Raw genomic sequence first — 24647 nt, 5'->3', positions numbered from 1 at the left:
ATCTGCTGCAGACTGAGATTTAAATATTTACCTGTAAATGTCACCCTGACTTTTTACATATTACATTTTATTATATTCACAAAATGCTGTTTGTCCATAGCCTGTAAGCCAGACTTGGTCATTGTAGTGCCCGCGGGCCGAACCCCGTTCGTCCTGCTCTTCTGTCCAGTCTGTGAGATCGAAGACAAACCAGACAAATTTACTAATGAGGCTTTTTTATATAGCTGCATGAAAAGATCTTAATTTGCTTTTATTTTGAAATGCATAGTGCAGCTGTGCTTCTCCTGTCACACGTGAGGTGATGGAAATATTATTATTATTATGATAATAATAATAATTATTATTACATGTTTGTGTATTAATATAATACTTGTTCTCAATAAGATGCTCTTTCTAGTCATTTCATATAATAATAAGAGTGAGTGTGCTGTATGTTTTCTATATTTGATATTAGAAGTAAAATGAAGGTACAGGGTGAAAAATCTGTGTGGCCCCCCTGTGCCACATGGGTTTCAGGAAAAAATAATTACCCATCGCTGTGGTAAACCATTAGTTTCTAGCTCCCACTGCATACTTAGCTGTCAATATAGGGCTTCAGACTGCCCCTAAAATGTGAGACACAGTGCAAGTAAATTTTTCATCTACTTGCACATGTGCAACCAGTACATCTGCAAGTTTTGTTTTGTTCGTTTTTTTTTTAACAGAGGTGAATGGAGCGACTCAAAAATCTAAAATCTGTCATTACAGTTGACAGGCCAATGTGTGAGAGGATCATGAATGAAAAGGAGATGTGAATATCTTTGCAAGTCAATTTAAATTTCGGCCTGCGCTGCCACTGTGCTCCTAGTAAAAAGAAGTTAGTTTGGAGCCCTGCTGCAATCATTCATTGAGAATTCCACTCTTAAGCTTTGAGACTCATGGAACATCCCCTCTTCCTTTTTCACAATAAAACATTTTTGGAAGACATGTGCAGATTAAAAGCAGAGAATTTATGTAAGTGTAGTCAATAAGTAAAGAACCTTTTACTGATTTACAAGGGAGACACTTCCACAAAAAATGTTCAATTCAAAGTAAATTGTAACTGGAGACCTGAAAAATCTTCAGTAAAGCTTTGTTTAATGTATGTGTGAAGAGGAAGCTGCTTACAAAAGCTGAGCTTGTCGTCCTTTAGACCTCCTCACTGAATCTCTCTGACGGTAAAAGAATCCTCATCATTTCTTTCCCTCGGTATAGATTTATCTCCACATCCAACCTCTCTGCCTCCATCGTGCTATTTGCTCAGGGATTTTCCTGCATTTTTCTTCGTCTTACTTTCTGAGTGGACCTACAGGCGCTCAGCTGAGATTGCTGAGTGAGTAATAAAGTGCTTGTGAAGAGGAACGTGGGGAACATACATTCATCTCTGGAGCGGTTCAGCTGCTGCAAAGCCGCCTTAGGTGTCTGTACTGTATGTATGCAGGCACTGATGTAGTGTCGAGTGTCAGTATGTGAGTCCTAGCAACACTCCTTAATTCAACATTTTGGTAAATTTGCCTATTGCAATAATCCCTATAGTTCTATGAGTATAGGTTCATTACATTTAATTGCCGGTGCAAGCTGTTTTTAGATCGGCGGGGCAGAGACATGAGCGCTGCACGGTGTGTGGTATTTCCGGGTTTCCCTCATCAAACTCATCAAATACACAATCCAACAACTCCAAAGACACTCTCAGGGACAAATTGTGACCTGCACATTCACCACGCTATGAAATAATAATGGAACATTACAAGACAGAGTTGTTTTTGAGGCAAACCGGAAATACATTCCCGACACGGCTGCTTGGCAGAGTAACTTCAAAAGCAAAAGTAGTTCAGAGTATTTGCTTCATGTGTCTTAATGTTAGATAATTTACGTTATTATTTCATATTGTGGTGAATGTGTAGGTCACAACTTAGAAATACCATGAGCCCCTGTTGGGTTAGCTGAGCAGCTCACGTCTCTGCCCTGCAGATCTAAAAACAGCTTGCACCGACAATTAAAGGTAATGAACAGGGATTATTGCAGTAGGCGAATTTGCCAAAATGTTGAAATATCCCTTTAAAGTGTACATTTACTGACTGAAGGAGATTGGCTTTTAACTAGAAATATTAAACTCTTGTTTGTTTGTCCATTTAGGCGCAAACTGTAAAGATAAAGGTTGTGATATATCTGTATTTTCATGTCTGCCATTGACTCTACTTTAAAGGGATAGTTCAGCTTTTTTGAAGTGGGGTTGTATGAGCTACAAATGCCCATTAAGTACACTAGATTCAGTAGAAAGGTCTCCCCCCCACTGAGAAACACCGCATCACGCTGCACCGAGACACAAGCAGTACACTGTTAAATATCCCTATAAGTGCACTGTTACGGACCTTGAAAGAATGGCTCGTAAGGCCCGGAACACATCAAATAAACGAATCAAACAACTGTTGCCACTAAATAATAATAAATGTTTATTAGTTTAAACAAACAAATACGAAAAGCAACAAACCAAAAGGGTTGGAGGTTCCCGGCCAAAACAAACAAAAGAGAGGGGAACACTGAGCCAGCCATCGGCCGTCGTACTCAGTGTTCACCCCCGAAACTAAGGCTGCCTAAATAACCCACTTAACCTAAGTGAAAGAAAAAGGTAATCCGAAAACAGGACTACCGGGAACCTCCGAACCAAAGTCAAAATAACAAAACCTCAAAGGATTTCTGGCATGGGGGAAACCCGAGCCTCGGTCTCCTCACCCGTTCACCTGCAGGGAAGAATAGGGAGAGAAAGAAAGGGATTCACAGCCTCCTTAAGTCAGCTCCAGCTGACGAGGTGATGAGTCTCACCTGGGGACTGGCTGCGTGGAGAGAGAAAGGTGGAGAGAGGCACAAACACACACACCCACACATTCACACACAAAGCCCCACCTCCTGGCCACACGTAACACCCCCACCCAGAGCTTGTGAATAGCCGAGGGCAACGTGAAGACCAAGGAGGAAGGGAAAACACAGAAAATACATTCACAAGCCTAACAGCGTGACAACGTGTTGGCCAGGATGTTGCCCCGCCCCCTCACATGCCAAATCTCCATGTTGAAGGACTGCAGAAACTACATTACCCAACACCACAAGCCTACAGCAGTACCCTGTGCAAAAAAAAAAAAACACTCACACACGCTGGGAAACACAACCCAACACCAGCGTCCAACACGTGTGCAACAGCACAAAAACACATTAAAACCACACGACTATCAAAGCAACACTGCCAGCGTGACTCACACTCACATCAGCGAGCACCAAAGCTACTTCGACCAGTCTACAACACAGCACTGAGGCAAATACACGCACAAAAAGCCAACGGCACCAACGCACACCTATACCCTTGCAGGGCCATAATCAGCGCCACCAACTGCTCTAGGAGACCTGTTCTTCTTATCCAAGACAAAACTACTATTGATGGTGTGGCCTCTTTTCTTGCAATAGAAACAGACAACCCCATCGTTGGTACCCACATCCTTGTTCTCAGATGTAGACGGCGCAACTCAATCTCCAACTCCTTCAAACGGAGCGCTTCCCCCAGCTTCTCTCCGCCCATAGGCGAACCCCCTTTAGGTGTCCTTGACCTATGAGGCAAAACTCCCTTATCAGAAAGTACTGACCACAGCTCAGATTTAATAACATGCTTCTTCGACTGCTTCTGAACAGAAGCCTCAAAATGACCAGCAAGGAGGATCAACTGCTCCTTAGTACAGCGATGGAATTTGTCAAGCGCAGGGTGCGCAACAAAGTCTTCAACAGTAAACTCCATGCCAGAAGCTACTGCCAAAAGACTACCTCACCGTGGCAGACACAGGGAAACACCAATAGGACCAAAAAAAACACTCAAACACAAAGAATGTCCCGAACAATTGTACGCAAAAAATACCAAAGCGCACAACCAAGTGACAACAGGCAACACACGAGCTCAAGGTGAACAAAACACAGCGCCACGGTAACAACAAAACCCCGTTACAGCCACACACAAGTAACGTGGCAAAACAAAGTTACCAATGGCACAGTCCACCAACGAGAGCCCAACACAGCGCCTAGACACTGATGCAAACCACCAGCAATACTCTGCGCAAACAAAGCCTGTCGCACACGAACACGGAACGTTTTTCTTAGGACGAGCCCCCAAATATGTTACGGACCTTGAAAGAATGGCTCGTAAGGCCCGGAACACATCAAATAAACGAATCAAACAACTGTTGCCACTAAATAATAATAAATGTTTATTAGTTTAAACAAACAAATACGAAAAGCAACAAACCAAAAGGGTTGGAGGTTCCCGGCCAAAACAAACAAAAGAGAGGGGAACACTGAGCCAGCCATCGGCCGTCGTACTCAGTGTTCACCCCCGAAACTAAGGCTGCCTAAATAACCCACTTAACCTAAGTGAAAGAAAAAGGTAATCCGAAAACAGGACTACCGGGAACCTCCGAACCAAAGTCAAAATAACAAAACCTCAAAGGATTTCTGGCATGGGGGAAACCCGAGCCTCGGTCTCCTCACCCGTTCACCTGCAGGGAAGAATAGGGAGAGAGAGAAAGGGATTCACAGCCTCCTTAAGTCAGCTCCAGCTGACGAGGTGATGAGTCTCACCTGGGGACTGGCTGCGTGGAGAGAGAGAGAAAGGTGGAGAGAGGCACAAACACACACACCCACACACACACACACACACATTCACACACAAAGCCCCACCTCCTGGCCACACGTAACATGCACTTACACTGATTTACAGGCATTTTGCTTTCATACGGTTGTGATAATATCACCCACTTCATGAAGCGGATATACTGTTTAAATGAAGAATAAATACACAACATGATTGTTTCTGGAAACACTTGTTAAATTCCAATCACAGTGAGAGAAAGGGAAAATGAAGGGAAAAATTATAAGGGGCAAAAATGTGTCGCTGCAGAGCATGTACAGTTGAAGCAGTGCAGAGCTTTACTGCAGTGTTTTCTTTTGGCAGTGTGTGAGGCCTTATTATTGCAACAGAAGCCAGGAATCCTTAATCCACAGGGGTCTCAGTGGGAAGGAAAAGCTTCTTGAACAATCCCCGTTCTGGGAGCCTGTGGTGAAATCCAGCGATCAGTCAACCCTGAGCCCCTGAGCCTCCTGAGGGCCTGGGACTCTGGCCAGTGTTTTACAATGACCAGGGAGCAAAGAGGAGACGAGAGGGGAAGGAGACGGAGGAGGGAGACAGAGATGTTGCGACTGAGAGACAAGAGACGACGACAAAATTGGCTCAACGCTGAATTACAAAGGAGTGGGTGTTGATTTCATGTGCGCCTACACACGCGCACATCTCCACGGAGAGATCTGCATCATCTTCACACGGGGGACCGTTTTTGAGAACAAAAACCCACGGCTTTCAAACTTCACCATCGATATCGTTCAAGACATCGGGGTCTGAAAGAAACCCGCGGGAGGCTTGTTCATTTTAAAAACCGTGATTTTGAAAACCATTCATGCTGCACTGCACTGTGCATTATGTCGCCATAGTACTTCACCAGAACCTTCTCTGTCACTCTGGGGTGTCGTATTGTTGGAATTGTGAATGGACTGCCACACAGCTCATGAAATAATAAAGGCAGCTTTTGAAAAACCTTTCCCAGATTGATTGCTGGCATGAAAAATACAACCCACTGTTAAATGCCACTGAAATAATGAACTGCAATGAGATTTGTTTTTATTAAAGGTATAATATGTAGGAATTACCCCCATCTAGTGGTGCGGTTGCATTTCGGAACGTATTCTTGATGTTGCATTCACGTGAAATCGAGCAGACGTCAGACAGACAACAGACTAGGGCTTTGCCATTTGCCCAAAAAATCATATTCGAACTTTGTTCATATTCTATTATATATTGAAATATATTCAAATATTTATTCATAATATTTAAAGCAGAAGTAAGCGATCCGGTCGTTTTGGCTAACTTCTTGTCAGCCGAAGGAGTTAGCAGTCCCCGCCCTCGTCCCTACGTCACCACATTCACCACCCTTATGCCGTTCTCTCTCCTCATTGGATAAAGGTTGTAGGATACAAGGAAAGTTTTCTCCTCGGCTTACAGCAGAGCAGAGTGACTGACAGACCCGTGTTTCAGACCAAACACTCTATATAAGTGATTGCTGTCGGAAGATACAACTATTTAAGACTTATATTAACACAAATATTCTGCTTACTTCTGCTTTAACGTCATAAGTACTGGAGCCCCAGGTGATCAATGCTAATGAGCTTGCGTTTCACAACTTCAACAGGCTGAAAAAAGCCTCGAATCTGGATTGAAAACTATGTTTTCAGGCAAACACATTTACCAAAAATAATGCTTATTACAGGTTTGAATATTTAGAGCTGCCCTAATATTCGTTCGAATATCACTTTTTTTTTAATATTCGAATAACAAAATCTATGTAAACAAGTGGTCCGCCAGCATGAGGCAAAACAATACAGGCGTGACAATATGTTGTCATGGTGATGTCGTATTGTTTACCTGACCCACGTTTTACCGTCTTTCTCTCGTGACATGACATCCGGTTGGTTTGCCGACGGCCATCTGCCTGACTGCACCTGAATGCAACATCAGTGCCTCCGTCCTTCCTCACACTACACAGTGGTGACAGTTTTAACAGGCGCTACCTGGAAAACTTTCTCCCCGAGCCGACAGCTCCGGTGAGTTTCTATGGTTACCTACGGTCACGCTGCCACTGAATGTAAAAAATGGCGATGCAACATGGCAGCCTCGGTTCGGTGCGTCGCCCACTTATGTATTTGTAACGACTTGTAACAACTCATTCTAAGGTACGAGAAAGCTTTCATTTGCATGCGGGTGTGATTCGACTATAGTGAAATAGTGCTGCACGATTTGATAAAAATGTGCGATTGCGATTATGGTGGAAAATATTGCGATTTGCGATTGCGATTACGATATTGTAAATTAATGCTGTAAGGAGTCTATTTGCTTGATTATCAAGCACAGCACAGGAAATAACCATATTTTAGGAGTGTATTTCTCAAATAATAAGTGTTTCCTTACAGTATCTTTGTATTAAATAAAAATAGGTAACTTTTTGTGCAGTTTCATAGTCTACTGCGATGCCATCATTTATTACAATGCCTTTCTCCCCCCTCCCTCCTCTCACAGTACACAGGTAACACAGAGACAGACAGACAGACAGACACACACACACGCACGCACGCGCGCGCACACACACACAACGGACGAGAGGAGACGGCAAATGAGTGTGGCTGTTACCGTAAAATAAAAATAAAAAATAAATAAAAAAGACAGTTAAAAGAAAACCAAACACCGGAGCTTTCTGGTCGTTCGCCCCAACAGGCATATACCTCCTCGTTTTTTAAACGCACTGCACATGTTGCGGAGGAAAACACAGTTCGCTCCGTGACGCTAAAGCTCCACACCTGCTGTAATCACGGGGAGACGGTCCTGCAGCATATGGAGCGCTGTCTGCCAGCTGGGTAGTCACGTGATCAGACCTGCTGGTCACATGACTACTGACGGAGTCTGCTATGCTGCACACATTAGCGTCTCCGCTCCACACACTACAGGAGTTAAAGTCCCGTTTACAGGCTCACGCAGCCGCACATTTATGTACTTTAAATCGCCAATCGCACTCTTTCGTGCGATTACGTAATCGCACGGCGTGACATCGCGATTGCGATTGCGATTAGATTAATCGTGCAGCACTATAGTGAAATACGTATTTATGAAAGTAATATTTGATTTTTGCTAAAAAAAAGCCAAATAAGTTACATACTGGGGCTTTAATAAAAAGAACAAGGTTTTAAGGAGGGAGCCAGCTGTGCTCTGCATCGAGGAAATCAACATCTAAAAAAAACATCTGCCAGTGGTCCACACTGTGTGGTTGAATACTGTACATTGCAGTTGCTCTCCTCATTTGAGAGAAGCTCGTCTTCTCAGATTTGTTCCCTTGCCGTTAAGCGACGCCGACCTTTGACCACGACTAACTAATGAAATTATATTCACACGCATGATTTTAATTTTGCGAGCATCCTGCACTGCCTTTTTTTTTTTTCCCAGAGACCCAGGGACCGACCTTGCCTCTCTGACCATTTCATCTCAGCACACCGGAAACGCCTGTTTACTCACCACGGCTTTGTTTACATGCTTTCAATCATTCCAAGAACAATTTGATGTAACGGAGCAACATGACCATCCCCTTGCTCTGTGAACCGGAAGACTTTTTACTATGAGAATCTTTCCCACGCGACAGTTTTCCTGTGAGTCACGCATCCTCATCAGGATCTTTTTATAAGCAAAAAAAAAAAGAAAAAACCTATGCCTTCCTTGCAACAATCTATTCATTACAATAATTGCAATTACACATTCAAGCGTGTGCAGGCGAACGGGCCTGATGGGTGGTCATCAAAGCTCATTTGATCCTCCACCAGAGGGCAGTGCTAAGTGCTCTCTTGACCTCAGAGCTCTGTCGGAGTCCCCAGTGGTGCAGAGGCTGCATCTCATCCCACCTACTACTGTGCCCCAGAGCTGTGTTTATTTGTGCTCAGCACACTCATTTAGCATGATTATAACCGAGTGAAGAACAGCAGCACACTGCCGGAGACGGTAATCCCGTCCAATACGTTCATTTTTGTATTCCTGCAGTGCGCTGTATAGTATTTAGTAGGCATTGTGCAGCTCTGACTTTCAGACAGTGTGGGATGAAACTTTTTCTTTCCTTGACTCTTTTTCTCAAAGCAGAGATGGTGCGTTGGATCTGTGCCAGGACCTCTTTAAAAAAAAAAAAAAGGAATACAAGAACAGAGGATGCACAGAATCATTGAGAGTGCTGAAATTGAGCTCTCTTTTTTTTTTTTTAAATAATCGCCTCGTCGCACTGTGCTAAGCTTTGAATCTGAGTGTCTCTTTTGTGTCTGAACAAGCTCGACACAAATACAAAAGGCAGTCAAATATTTTTTTTTTTAGGCTCCCAGCAGGTTTCTTTAAATGTAATAAAGAATGAAAAAAAGAGCGATCCTCAGTTTCCACCAGACACCCTCAATCAAGGTTAGAGAATGGAAGGTAATTAAGTCATTTAAGCCTATACACACCATGAAGCTAATTTGTGCTCTTGATGGAAGCCTCGACCAGAGACAAGGCATTATAAGGCTGCTCTTATGAGGTGTAACTGTTAGTGGAGGAATATTGTTAAAGAGAAAAAGACATCTCCTTAGCCTGCACCCCTTATTCTTTTTGAATATTATAACTGCGAGCCAGGTCTTTTCTCTTCATGTGTATTCACCGGCGTGGCTACTGCTGTGCACTGACCTCTGCTAAGACGAGTGTCTCACCACCCACTGCCTGGCATTCAAACGATGCCTTCACTTCCTATTATTAAATATAAATATAGGTTTCCAATTCAGGAACTTATATAAAGCAAGTCTGAAGCGAGAAGTGTGTCTTGTTGATTCGCTTTACCTGTGCAAAGTGACGGCCAGATGCTCTGTTAGTTGGAAAAGAAAACACTGAAGATGCTGTGGATGGTACTTTTCTTCAGTTTTTTCATTTTAAACACATTGGTTGAGTTGTGAAGTCAACAACAGTGGCACCACAGTGGATCATCCTGTACAGTATTTCCTTCTTTCTTAAAGGAAAGAAAAAAAGATAACTTTTTGTATCTATACCTTTTGAGATAGTGAGAGATAAACAGGAAGACAGAGAGAGGAGGACACATAGCAAAGGATCATGGGTGATTCAAAACCAACCATCTTGATTAAACAGTTCTTGTAATTTTGTTCTCTTCAGTTACAACACTTGTTGATTATTAATAAGTTTAGTTTCTATAATATCACATCTGTTTGCCTTGATTAACATTTGTCAACTCCAGCTCCACTCATAACTTTAAACATTATAAGACAAAAACCTAATACCTAAAACCCTAATATTCTAAATTTGTTTTTTGTTTTTTAATCCTCTTCAATATATATTGTATATATAAGAATGGAGTTTTAAAAAGTGCCAATTAAGGACCCTCTGTGTAGTGTGACATTTCCTCTTGTGAAGCTCTATGACACCTTCTGATTGGCTGAGAGAGTGATTAAATAAAATTATAGCACAGGTCAGGAAGACCCCCTTCTTTGTTGTGACATCATAAAGTGACAGAAAACCTGTCAGCGGGTTTTAAGGCTTTGTTTCTGTACTGTTAGGCTGTGTGCATTTCTGTGTAGTGTGTAGACTGAGCACTTTGATGCTTTCACATTATTTACATAGAAGCTAGACCTGCTATATAATGAAAAATAAACATCAATGTCTACCATGTGGGACCTTTTAAATATCTCTGAGGGTGAATTTGAATCCAGTTTTGTTATAACACGAGTTTCAGGAACATGCTGCAACACATTACTTATTGACTTGAAGACTTGAGAAAATCAAAGGATGTTTTTCGTTTACGGTGAATGAAAGCGCCTCAGTCTCATGTGCCCCGACTGCTCCTCTCCGACTGTTTCAGTCACTGCCTGACTTGTCTCTCCTGGCAGCTTCATACGTTCCGCTTTTTCTTCATGCTGCATATTTGCTGCTTTAAAGCACTGTGATGTTCAGGGCACAGCGGGGGGACGCAGTGTTACAGTCACAGTGTTTGCCACCCTCCCCTCTTTTTACTCCCATTTAGCAAGTTCATATGCGAGCGCCGGAGCGGCTTTGACGTTTCCTCTCTATCAAGTGAAACAGCGCATGAAATCCTTGAATTTAGTTTTGTGTACACGCCGACTTTGGCACACAATTGATTGTTAGAAAGATTTCTGTCCCACTCTGTCACACCGACGACGTGCGGAGCTTTGATGGAGGGGAAAAAAATCCAGTTTTAGGCGATCAGCTATACGATGTTGTGCCTCACGCAATATTACGCATCTGTCAAGAAATGAGGATTGGTAAAAGTTTTTTCCCGTAACAGCGAGCGTACTTGTCAGAATTTAACCTTGAAATTCAAACAAATCAGATGAGATCCGCTAACCCGGTTAGTGAGCACATGGCAGGTAACTAAAGCTAATGAGCTGAAACGGAGGAAAAACTAAATGCTTTTTATGTTTACTGCCATGTGCTGCCTTTATCTTTTACCGTCCTGAGTCTGTTTCCATTGACAGCGCGCAGTCATTTATCTCCTTTTTTCATGCAGCTTTGTGTTTAATTTATTTCTGTTTATTATTATTATTATGATTATTATTCCTGTATCATCATTTAATACCTGAGGATTCTACATCTATCTGCAGACAATGTGGCCCACAGCATTGCATTAGGGACAAAGATTCAAAGTCACAAAGCTGTCAGGGAAAAGATAAACAAACTGGATTTGGTGAGGATTTAACCAGAGAGCCATGTGCCTTGAAAACTACATGCTAATAAAGATTAAGACCCTGAAATGAAGTTTACAGCCAAATGCTAAAAACTCAGTTCAGACTGCAAAAACACTTATTATTAGAGTTGCATCGCTTTAAAGGGCTGTGGGATGATTTGATTGGCAATTTTAATCCTCTCGACTCCTTGAGCAAACATATCTAAACGAGTGATTATTTAAGTTTGGGTGTGGGGGGGGGTTAAGAGAAATTGAAGGTGACACAAATATTGTCATAGAAGAACCAACATTACATGAGAGCATGCCGCAAATGATTCAAGCCTTCTCCCGTGGTGTTAGCTGAGGTGAGAGAAGCAAATTAAGTTGACACTGCTGATGGATTGTCAAAAAAAAGGAGCGTAATAGGCTTACAGCGGGAAGAAAGTAACTCTGACAACGAGCGTCTGCTGATGTCGTGGTACAGAATAGGAGCCGGAAAAATGATATTCGCCATGCTTTTTCTTTTTTCTTTTTTTTTTATCATCAGAAAACGTTGGCTGTTGGTCACCGGGAGCCCTGTCTTTGAAAGTTGAAAATGTGTCCTGTGTGTGAACTGACTTTATCAGTCGGTGGGTAGACAATCACCGTGGGTGCAGAACATGAAGTCTGGATTATTTTATTGATTTCAAATCCTTTCAGCAGTGTGTGTGTGCAGCTTCATTTTTGCCTGTCTGCACCATAAACACTGAGCTACAACCTGGAAAGTTCAATCAACACCTCTGCGTCAAAGTCGGAGTGCGTTAATCACACTCTAACACTTAGGCAGACGTAGGTTCTCGTATCTTAAAATAGATTTATTTGAATTGAAAATCCACCAGATTGTATCCATATAAGCCTCTTCTGTGCAGGACATATTTAGCCTTTTGGCAGCGAGCCCACGTACACAATTATATATGGGACATTGGAATGCTAATCTTATCTCTAATAATCTATGTGACAAATTCCAGTCTGGGCTCCAGAGCTTGAAACACTTAAAATTCATCAAATCTCTGCCGTGCATCAAGTCACAACTAGCGAGAGCAGAAAGTTAATACACAGATGTACAGTAGAAGTTATGGATGGCGTAATATGTCATAGGGCAGGACATAATGCTTAATTAATATTTTGTTTAGTCTTTGAAACATGACACCATATGTTTGCAGTCCATACTGATGCCTTTTATGGTCATAAGCCTGAAGATATTCACTGGTCACACACTGGAGAAGCGAGAACCTTCAGTTTTTCAGGAGATTTCCTGAAGAGAATTATGAATTGGTCATAAATATAGCTGTATATATATTATATATATATTCAAAGTTTATTTTATTAGGAAAAAAACCCTGAAATGTATCATCTCGTTTTCAAGGGGGTCCTAACATACAATAAGAACAAAAACAGAACATACTACAACTAAGACCATGAAATGCAAATGGCCAAAACTGGATACTTTTGTATGTGTTCTGGCATCATCCACCTACATGTAAACAGTGTTTTTGGTCCATAAAAACAGATATTTTCAAAAACACCTACAGTACTTGGCAGTATACTTTAACAAAAAAAAACAGTTTTCACGTTTACATGTGAAGAAGGAAAACAGAGTTTTTGGCTGCACAGGGGAGTGAGCTGCTGCTTGCCAAGACACTTGCAAGCTCTGGGCGCTGGGTAGCAGGTTGCTGCTGGAGAAGCAGGTCAGCGGATGATTGGTTAATTCTTATCACATGACATGTGGTGCGTTCGCTGCATGCGTATTGCACCAAATGCCAGCTGGTATGGCGTCACTTTGGGTTTAAAACGCGCTTGACACGCGTCTACATTAAAGCAGATATCAGCTTCACGGCCGTTTCGGCTAATGCTGCGTTCAAGGCAGGCTTTTGAAACCGTAAGTTACAGCTTCAAGTCACAACTACGACTTGGTAGCGTTCCAGGTAACCCGTAGCTCGTGTTTTTACCATCCTGTTGTCTGTGAAAGTTCCCTATAACGGCCACTTGTAACTTCCGACCCGTGAACTCGTACCAGATCGAACTGGTATGACTTCACAGGAAGGAAAAACACAAAGTACGAGTTTCTTTGAACGCACCATGAGTTAGCAGCCCCCGCCCTTGTCAGGCATCAATTGGTCCTCGTGCTACGTCACCACATTCACGCGCATCCCTTGGCTGCACACACAGCCCTTCATGCCGTTCTCTCTCCTCATTGGATAACACTTGTATCCCACAAGGAAAATTTTCTCCTCGGGTTACAGCAGAGCAGAGTGACGGAGAGACTCGTGTTTAGGCTGAAATACTTCATGTAAGTGATTGCTGACGGAAAATAGGACTATTTAGGACTTATATTAACAAAAACATTCCACTGATATCTGCTTTAAAGCAGAAGTAAGCGGTATTTTTGTGTTAATATAAGTCTTAAATAGTTATATCTTCCGACAGCAATCACTTATATAGAGTGTTTGGTCTGAAACACGGGTCTGTCAGTCACTCTGCTCTGCTGTAAGCTGAGGAGAAAACTTTCCTTGTATCCTACAACCTTTATCCAATGAGGAGAGAGAACGGCATAAAGGGGCGGTCCTCTGTGTGTGCCAAGGGATGCGTGTGAATGTGGTGACGTAGGGACGAGGGCGGGGACTGCTAACTCCAATGGCTGACAAGGAGTTAGCCAAAACGACCGGATCGCTTACTTCTGCTTTAAAAGTAATGGATAGTTGCGCAAAAAAGACGCTACATCTGAACAGTCCCTAAAGGCGTCACGCATGCCACTCTTACAACAGAAAGTACTATGACCGATAGTCAAGGATGTAGTAAACAAAGATCAGATCAGAAGTACACTTTGGTACTTGTATACTATGCTGATTGGTCAGTGTGTTTCTTAAGGTTAAAATTATGGCACCGCCTGTAATGCACAGCTTTTTTATTGTGTTTTAAACAGAGATTTTTAAAAACATGCTGGTGTGGAAGTGATTTTTTTAGGAAATGGAGGAGGGAAAAAGTTAAAACTCAACTCAGACGAATTAATAAACACAACCACTTGGTGGCCAGGAATAGGCCATGAGCAAAACTATTAGAAAGAATAAATAATTTGGTGTAGAATACAGTGTATATATAAAAAGGTGCATCATCTGAAACATGTGCAAGCAAACTCAAAATAAGAAAGACAAACCATATTTCAACGTGCAGAATGAGGTCAAGGATCGTATATTTAAAGGTAAATTATTCCAGTCTGAAGGGTCTTTAAACAGAAATGCTCTGTTTCATCAAATAAAGCTGTGATGACTAATGTGTTGTTTGTACTAGTGTAACAGATCTGCTGTAGATACCAATAAAAACCTCAGAGTAGGATGACAAGTCTCTCTCTTCTCTGTTTTGTCAGTGAAGGCCTCTCTCCGATAACCACTGATCTATAACAGACGTCATTTTGAAATAAGCACTACAAACCCCCCCCCCCCCCCCCCCTGTTCAGAATCAAGGTCTCCGTGAAGCTTCACCTCTGTGTGAGCTGTTTTCTTTCCCGGCTTCTCATCAAAGTGTTTACCTTCGCTGTTAACTGACAGGGGTTGCAACCTGCAACCTCATCAAAAAAAAGCCTTTCCACTCATAAACTCCTGTCCACTAACCATTGCCTGAGGTGTACTTCACAGGAAGCACTGATGGTCTGCATGTGGCTTCTGTTTATTGTCAGTGAAACTTGGAAAAAAAAAAAATCACAGACTCACAGATTAATGTTATTCATGTTGGATAATTTTTTCCACAGTGTTTGTCTTTGAATGCGGAAGAAAGAACAATGAAGACAAATGAGAGGACAAGTGAACATTAGTTAAACAATTGAGCTAATGAGAAGTGAACCACCACACTGTACTGAGCCAGAGCCGCTGAGTGGCCTCATATTAGCTGAAAAGCCATAGAAGAGCGATATCGCCTGGTCGAAATTAAGCATTTCCTGTAATGAAATGCTTTTATTTTCCCTCGCTCCTGCCAGTGTCACTGAAGCTCTTTGTTCTGGGGCCACTTATTACAGTGTATTTTAAAGGCAGTAAATCATGGTGATCAAAACAGAACGCTGTGATTATCTGGCATTTGGCTCAACTTCTTATAGACGTTGGAAAAGAAAAAAAAAAAAGACGGTTTGGAATCACATGGACATACTTGCTGCGGTTTAATCAAGTCTCGGGCTCGGGGAACATAGCGGTGGTCTGGCTAGACGGCTGCAGCAACACACGATAGTGATTTTTTTTGAGACCACGCGGTGAATGCAGAGCTTCTTCCCTCTGCCTGAGATAGCTTGAGAGGAGATATTTCAGCAGCAATGTCCCCAGTTACCGCTCTGCGTGAAGATTACATCAGCTGAAATGAGATTTGATAAGAGTTGCCGAACTGACTCCAACCTCAAGAGATACAACAGCAGGTAACATGAGGAGGTGGGAGAATCACATATGGCATATGTTACAGAATGCGCTATTTATACGATAGGTTGAGTCTAATTGCAAAACTCACATGCCCATATAATATATATATATAAATATATACTGAAAGAATTAGTCAACGCTGTAATCATTTTCCCTTTCCTCAATGGTTCTGTAATGATCCCTTCCCAGTATGACAGTGTAAGTGATTGGGGGGGGATTCATTCTACAATTCATCTGGAGCTAATACGAGGTTTGGCTGAGTTAGTCAAAAAGTCTAGTGACAGTGAGACAAAGGAGGGGTTTCATACCAAAAAGACTCTTATTTTGGAAGATACCCACTTTATTTGTTTAGCTCTGGAACTCAAGTGTTAATTTGTGCTCAACGCCAGGATCCATGGTTTGACCTCTGTGTTGTTCTCCTGCCAGTATTGGTGGTGTACATCCAGTGACCAATGACTGTATTGCTTGAAGTTAGAGTTGAGATACAGTGAACCTTTAAAGCTGTAATACATGTATTTAATATCAGCAATGAATGAAATGACTGGCGAGGAAGAGATGAATTATTACCTATGCAGCTCTTGAAAGTTTGAGACCTTCATAGTTTTTTTTCATCCTAACCTCACTTCCCGCCACAGGAGGTCGCCGTTCTCGGCTGAAAAAACTCTGTTAGTTAGTTAGATATTTTCTGTTGGACCAGGCAAGGGCAAACTACGGCCCGTGGGCCATATGCGGCCTGTTGGTATATGTCCAAATTATAGCAAAGATAACTTTGATGATCACAAACACTGCTCCCACTGAAACTGAATGTTATCTGAATGTACTGTACGTTTTCTTTTACTTTTAGGTAATCCATATCCATCTGATACTGGCCAGGCCATCTAATTGCAGAACTCATTTTGGCCCCTGAGACAAAAGAGTTTGTCCACCCCTGTGCTTCTGTAGTGCGCAATTTTCAACAGTTAGTCTTGCCTCAAATTCAGTACTGTCATTGTGCACTTGTACCGAACTAACCATCACAATGGTTGCCAATGTCTTCTTCTTTTTGGACCGCTATCGTCGCCCTTCAACACATCTAACAGCTTGTCTTGTTTGTAATTTCAAATGGCGATAATGAACGCCTTACTTGTACTTTTTTTTTTCCACTTGTGTGGGCTACCTGGGATAGTTCAACATTTTGGCAAATTGGCCCATTGCCATAATCCCTATAGTTTTGGGAGTATGTTCATTTAATTGCACCTTTAATTGCTGGTGCAAGCTATTTTTAGAACGGCGGAGCAGAGCCGCGAGCTGCTCAGAGCTATGCTATGGAGGCTAATGGGATTTCTTGGTTTCCCTCATCAAACTCATCAAATACACAATCCAACAACTCCAAAACGCTCTGGTGGACAAGTTGTGACCTTCACATTCACCATGCTATGAGATAATAATGGAACGTTACAAGACAGAGTTGTTTTTAGGTAAATTCATGCAAAACTGCTGATGGGTGTTGCCGTCTGGGGGAGTTTTTCTGCAAGCAGTCTCTGCATTTGCCTCCAAAACAACTCTCTCTCATAACGTTCTGTTATTATCTCATAGCGTGGTGAATGTGCAGGACACAACTTGTCCACGAGAGCGTTTTGGAGTTGTTGGATTGCGTATTTGATGAGTTTGATGAGGGAAACCAAGAAATCCCATTAGCCTCCGTAGCGTAGCTCTGAGCAGCTCGCGGCTCTGCTCCGCCGTTCTAAAAATAGCTTGCACCGACAATTAAAGGTAACGAACCTACTCCTAAAACTATAGGGATTATAGCAACGGGCCAATTTGTCAAAATGTTGAACTATCCCTTTAAATGTGAGGTGGAGATTACGCCACTGCTGCCCCGTCAGCCAGCTCCTCTTACTGGAAGAAAACACTGGCCTAACTGTATGTTGATTAGATTATATTCCGCAACGTAGCCAATACGACAATCATTGAGGGTGGTAAGTTTCCATTGTTCCACACACAACTTTTTGACCATTATGAGTGCACCATCCGGATACTTCCAGCAGACTGCATTTTGCCATACCTGTCAGTGTATATGCAATAACATACAGTGTAAGTATGGAAGTATTCCAATTGAGACACAGCATAAGAGTAAGATAGAGAGAAGAAGAGGAGGAGCAGTAAGTTCAGGTGGACAGATGCCAAATGAGTCTAGTTGGTGTTTGCCAGCAAGTTCATTTATTCAATATTGTGCCCTCAGCTAGTTTTACCGCCCCCAAGTGGTCAAAATACCCATCGGTGCGCCTTTAAAGGTTACTGGAGATTTTTGAGCGCTAGTAATTCTGTGGTAATGACTTGTTTTTATCTTGTCTTCCACCACGACAGGGATTCACATAAGGTGGGGGAGTTGAGGTGATTGCACTGCAAACTGTAGCGATGTGGCTATAAAAGTAGATGAATGGAGGAAGAGAGGTGCTTATGTAAACAGAACAGGTTTCAAAAGGATTTTTAAAAAGATTTGTAGAAGTTTTATGAGGTGTGTAATGCATTCAGCATGTACTCAGGCCCTTGAGGATGCACATAAGTTATTTTTTGTAGAGAACAGTTGAATGTAAACTATCGGCAATTTTATTTACATTCAACTAATATGGACTCCACAGGACACCTTTAATCAAAGCACATCCATGCATTATTAAGCCCAAAAAGACCTTTTGTGTTGCATCAGCTTACTTTGATAAAGTCTCGTTCTCACACATACACACACACACACACACACACACATCTACTTGCATCATGTGGAGCACTTACGCTACAGGGGCCACTGGTGCCGCGGATTGCATAAGACTTGTCTGTGCTCTCACATACTGCAGGAGCCCACTCATATCAGTGGGTGACATCCCTCTAGGGCAAATTATGCATCCCCAGGGAGGCGAGAGCATGTCATCGGTGCAAACGGTTGGCTGAGGCTCAGAGGGAGCATTTTAATTGTAGCTCGTGTTATGCTGAAATAATCAGGGAGGCTGTGGTGTCAGTAAAGGTTCCCCGCAATAAATAGTGTCACGTTACAAATGCCATGTGTTATTTTACGGGTTTTCTTACGGCTGTGATCTTTCACAGCAGCCCCTTTCTTTTCTGCCGAGTGCTGAGATGAGAGAGGTCCACTTCATCTTCACCGTGGCGTTGTGTCTTTCCCTACAAATTAACGTCAGTTTATCATGAGATTATTTTCCACTGGAGGTGCTGTTGATCTAAAGACAAAAACATTTAGACTGTGGTTGAAGGAGAAATTGTTCCTTACTGAACAGATCAGATAAATCCATATGAAAGACATGATGAGTACAGATATCAGTTCCAGTTATGAATGTTATGAATGAACATCAAAAAGTGATACTTTGATGGCATTAAACCACACCCGGAAAAAGGAGGTTTTTATACGCACATCATGCTGTAGGCTATTGAGGTGCAGGGCAATAAAAAGTAACGTAGAAAAAGAGAGGGTTGCCCGCACACTCTTACAGGAGGTCACAGTGATTTGATTAAATCATTGTGACCTCCTGTAAGAGTGTGCGGGCAACCCTCTCTTTTTCTATATTAAACCACACCCGACCACACCCAAATCTACGATTTTAACACTAATACTTAAAATAACATGTTTATGAAACTCGTATATGGTTGAATAAATGTTAAGATATGTGTTCAGGTTGAAGAGATTAGTGAATCCTGCATGAAAAATTGTTGCACCATATTCGACCATACACCCTGTTCATAATGTGTAATTAGAACAGTATTTCATTGTAATATGTGGAGCTGCAGCACAATATTGTGAACAGTATATTACTGTAAATAGCAAAGGATAGTGGGAAAATATTTGGTCACTATGGTAATCAAAGATGGTTTAGAAACAAGACGAGTCAGTTTCCTGTGTCTGTGTCACGTGGGTTTCTCCACTACCCCGTCCCTTTAGGAGACCAGCAGCAGGTCTGGAGTCTATTAACTTCACTGGAAGAAGTGAACGTGAGCACAGATTAGTCACTTAAGTAAATATTGGAGTCATTTTTGACAGGCCACATCTCTTCTGAACATTTGGACATGAAAATGGCAGATTTCAGACAAATCTATCTGGCACAGATCTCCTAACGCCAACTAATGTTCCCGAACCGATCATTCAGGGTTCCTACGCAAGTAGCCTATGGAAAGTATGGAAAAGTATGGAATTTGATTTTATACATTTCCAGGTCTTGAAAAGTAAAATGGAAACTATTGTATGGAAATATATTTATTTTATTCATCTTATCTTGGTCTTATCTGAAGTTATTTGGGTTAATTATCTTGTATGCGCTATTGTACCGAGCTACAATCTCCTGGAAATTATTTGGCTGCATAATGGCATTCAGAATAATGAAAACAAATGATAAATTGCATGCTTTTTTATATTATGCATGTCTATTTACTTAAATATCACAAATTATTTGAATGTTAGGGTCTGGAAAAAGTATGGAATTTGGACATTTCAAATGTGTAGAACCCATAATGCTAAGTATTACTGTAAGCTGTATACATATATAATGTTATCATAAGAAAATATAAACAGTTCACTTTCCTCTAAGGGCAACTGTTATCCAACAGGTGACCACGCCCACTTAGGAGACAGGAAGTGTCCATTTCATATCATTGGTGAAGCTTGTAATGAGCCATCCTATCATAGTATATTATCTTTGGTTTGGTATAAATCTTCCAGACTGTAAACCCATTTACAGCGAGATAAAGCTAACCAATTGAAACACAGAACTAAAATACAATAAAATATACTGTAAATGATGAAACTGTCAAAGTGCTTTAAATGAAAAAAAATACAGAAAATGTCAGGCAAGGTTCCATATGTCGTAACTTCAATGACCTTGATTTGCAATATAAAAATAATAAATTATGGGGGAAAAAAAGTCTCCATTAAAACTCTGGAGTTGAAATTTTGAATTTCCAGGTATTTCAACGCGTGCCCTGTAAAGGGTTAATGTGTGCACACACAAGTTCCAGACAAAAAGAAAAACACAATTTCTCCCTAATTTGTGTAAAGTAACCTCTTTTATTCTGCTGTTTTGGAACGCTTAATCATACTTCATATGCCAGCTAATTTGAAGATCATTTCCAAAGAATTGTTTGTGCGGTTGAAAGGAAAACTTCTAATTGAACTGCAGGAGCTGCACTCATGAGTGAATTACCGTTGTTAAGTTATTCCACACCTGAGAGGAAGTGTTTAAAAAATTCTAATTGTATTCCCATTTCGGCTGTCAGAGAGAACGAGGAATAATTTGCCAACCAGCTGACTGTGAGACAGGTGAAATTGAACGTTTGAGGCTTTTTTTGAGAGTGAACTCGAGGTTTAATCTTAGCATCCAACCAGAAAATACTAATCCTTGGGAGGAGTGTGTGCATGTTCTTCAAGAGAAAAAAATAAATAAATTAAAACCAAAAAAAAAACAACTAAAAATTGAAAGCCAAGTGGAGAACAATCAGCGACGGCACTCGCCACGATTAAAGCCTCTCTCTCTCTGAGTGCTGTAGATAACTTGAGCCATAAAACTTTCCCATTGTCCCTGCCCTATCAACAGAGGAGAGATACGGTGAATGCAAATCCGACACAACCCACCTCTGCTTCATGCTAAAGTGTGAGTTTAATTAGCTCCAGGAGCAGGTTTGTTGAACAAAAACATAAAGAACGAGACATTGATCAAGGGAAAAGGAGAGGGAGATAAGGCGCCCAGAGAGTTGAGCAACCTGATTTGTCTTTAATTAAAAGTAAAAGGTTTATCCTCGAAGAAGGCAGCTGTTGGTCTCCAGAGACCACTCCAATTACTGAATGAGACAAAAAAAAAAGCGGGGACGGTTCAGGTCCAGGAGTGGACTGACACAGTATAGAGTATGCAGGAAGCATGCTTGTCAACTCAAATGTGTAATTGTGTGTGTGTGTGTGTGTGTGATCTTTTGCACATGTCTGGTAACTTGAACTTCTGAATGTGTAAGGGCAGCAGCGAGAGGCAGGATGTGATATTTCAATCTTTGAAGATGTGTGTGTGTGTGTGTGTGTGTGTCAGGGTGGGTTTGAAAGAGGGCGTCCTTCTCGTGGTCCCTCCCCAGCCCTGCCCCTTCACATAGAGGAGTATCCTGTAGCAGGTCCCAAAACTGGAAACTCATTCAGTCCCTTCTGAATGGCGTGTCTCTAACGTGAGAGTGAGAGGACTTTAACTTTTCAGCGTTAACACCATGACAGCCCTGCAGTCGCTCGTGGCCGGTGCATTCCTGACCCTGCTGCTCTGCCTCCCCAGTCCAGCTCGTGGAGGTAAGTGCCACTGCAAATCACTCAAGTTGGTGTCCTGTTCCTTCCTTCTGCAACCCCCTCCCCTCCTCTTCTCTGTCAGAGATGCATGGTCTGGGAATCAGGTCACTGTCCCTCTCACAGGCTTCCCTGCAGAAAGTCAAAGCATGATAAGCTGATGAGTTAATGCCTCAAACTGGAACAAAGAGCTTTAATTTTAACCTGCAACTGCAGTGAACTGAGCACAAACTCCACATCAGGTCTTCTCTCCTACTTTAAAAAAGAAAAAACATTTGTTGTCCACTCTCTCATAGCTCATACCATTCATTGTTGAGCTAACTTTTCTTGGAGGAAACTCAATACAAGGGTGGAAGATGTGCCAGGGGTCTTCTGAGACAACATCTGTTGGCTTCTCATCTAATGCACTTTTCTTTTCCCCCCTCACCTTTCATTTTGTGCCCGGCCGGAGTGTGTGAGTGCATTTACCTTGAGAATGTGTGCATTGAGAGAGTGTGTTGGTGAAGCCGAAGCCCTCTGTGGTTAGAAGGTGAGCTGAGGTCCCTCTGCCGGCAGCGATGAATGGCTCTTTCAGAGGGGAAGTGCACACAGTGGCAAAGGCAGAGCTGCTCCCTGCACACCCAGAGAGGAGAGATGAAAGTGAGACACGGAAGGGTGGGTGAGGGGGGGGAGGGTGTATGTGCTAGTAAAGGGGTGAGAGAGCCTGTGTATGTGTGTGTGTGTGTGTGTGTGTGTGTGTGTGTGTGTTGGGGAAGGGGGATGCTGGAAGGCTGAAGTATACAATGGCCCCATAGAGCTGGAGTAAAGTTAGCTACAGATGTACCTTTCTCAGTAAGCTCTGAGTGTGTATGTGTGTAGGATACATAGTGTTTGAGTGAGCGAAATCCCGCGCGTGGATGGATGGAACTTTGAAACGAGTTGTCTTCAAACAGCTTAACCAACTCACCTCAGCGCGAAAACCCGTACATATGGCGAGTTGGCAGGACGAGGCTGGTGGACTCAGAGCAGCTGTTGAGCCTATTGTCTCCTGCCTGCTGTCAGCTCTTCAAAACTCTCACTGCAAAAAAAACAAAACAAAAAATTCCTTCTCCAGTTAAGTCCGGGGCAAACCTCTAACGTGAAAAAAAGTGTCTCTTAATCTGAACGGAGGAGTGTTGCTTTTGTTTCAGAGGCGCCAAAATCAAAGCTCAGCTGGAGAGCTGGATTCACCGTGAGCATGAAAGAGTCACCGGCCCCTTCTGTTCGCTCGTTTCTAGATAAAACCCCCAGCGACAGGCGTGACGGCGACACCTCCGCCGAAGAAATTAGCCGTACGCCGAGTAAACACAGCGGCTGCCGTCTGAGCGCGGTCACATTACATTTGATGGCAATTTGCAGGAACCTTTTGCATAACAGCGTGCGGTATATTTATATAGACATAGATACAGCAATTAGCATTATGGTTAGCGCTGACGGCTTATGGGGCGCCGTGGATGCGATTTTCCACGTTATCTAAAAAGCAAACGTTCCTCTAATCAAAATGATGGCAGGGTGAAAACAGGGGACAACTGTACCAGGGAACAATTTCTCCTCATCTAATTATCTGCTGGCACAATCCTCGCCGCCACAGTGTGAACACTACTCACCCACTGACCCTGGAGAACTAAATGCTAATGTTGACCAGATGTACCGAGTCACTGATTAGATTTTTGCATCCCCCCACCACCACCGCCACCCCTCTTTCGCTCCATGAAATGCCTGCCACAAGCTGTCGGGGGACTCTTCCAGCCGACTACCTAGAAGGGCTTAACACAGGGTTTCGTTTCTTGCCTGTGTTTACATCTTGAAACTCTCCCAGGCCGGGCGCCACATGATGCTCAGATACCTTGGCTGCTCCTGGAGACACTGGCACCTTTCTGGAACGGGAGTCGCACAGATGCTGTTCCCTGCATCTATTCTTTCTTTATTTCAGCAACTTTACTGCAGCTCCTCACCACTATTGGGTATACGTAGTTACTTTAGACAGTAACTTATTACATAACAATGTTACTGTCGAATAAAAGTGTGTTACCTGTAAATAAAAACGCGTTAGAGTACTCCTCCGTTACCACCTACTTTTAAAGGAGACATATTCTGCCCCTTTTGCACAAATTAAAATAGTTCCCAGGTGTCTTAAAGACATGTCCGTGACATGCTTTGGTCAAAATACCCCAAGGATCAAACATCACAGCTCTTTTTTAATCCGTTCAAAACCGCCCTGTTCAGAACGGCTGGTTTCAGTGCCTGTCCCTTTAAATGCAAATGAGCCACTGATTGCCCCGCCCCACCCCTTCTACTGGTACCAGGTAGGGGTGGAGTCAAAAACGAATTACATCATTGGATGACAACTGAAGGAACAGCTAGTCCTGAACATTACAGATTTTTTTTTTGTCAATTCTCACATTTTGGGGGCCGGAAGGCAAGACAAACACCCAAATATATGTTAAAGAGCCTTCAAGTGATATTTCCATAATCTGTCCCCTTTAAATGAACCTAGAAGTCCTGACACTGAATGACATCGTCCTTTGAACCATAATTTGTAACTCTGCAGGC

The 24647-nt window shown here is 42.4% G+C and overlaps 1 protein-coding gene across 1 annotated transcript in view; it reads left to right on the top strand.

Annotated features, from left to right (window-relative positions):
- Window positions 1-21945: 21945 nt before the first annotated feature.
- Window positions 21946-24647, top strand: part of cspg4 (chondroitin sulfate proteoglycan 4) — a gene marked incomplete at its 3' end in the record, with an annotated part of 77235 nt that continues 74533 nt past the window's right edge. Inside the window, exon 1 of the mRNA XM_083973711.1 lies at window positions 21946-22082. Coding sequence (XP_083829837.1) covers window positions 22007-22082 — 76 coding nt within the window. The 5' untranslated portion in view covers window positions 21946-22006. The remainder of the gene's footprint in view (window positions 22083-24647) is intronic.

Source organism: Trachurus trachurus, assembly GCF_905171665.1.
Source record: "Trachurus trachurus genome assembly, chromosome: 6".
Taxonomy (NCBI): domain Eukaryota; kingdom Metazoa; phylum Chordata; class Actinopteri; order Carangiformes; family Carangidae; genus Trachurus; species Trachurus trachurus.
The sequence above is the reverse complement of the archived record's forward strand: the minus strand, read 5'-3'. Positions and strand labels throughout refer to the sequence as shown.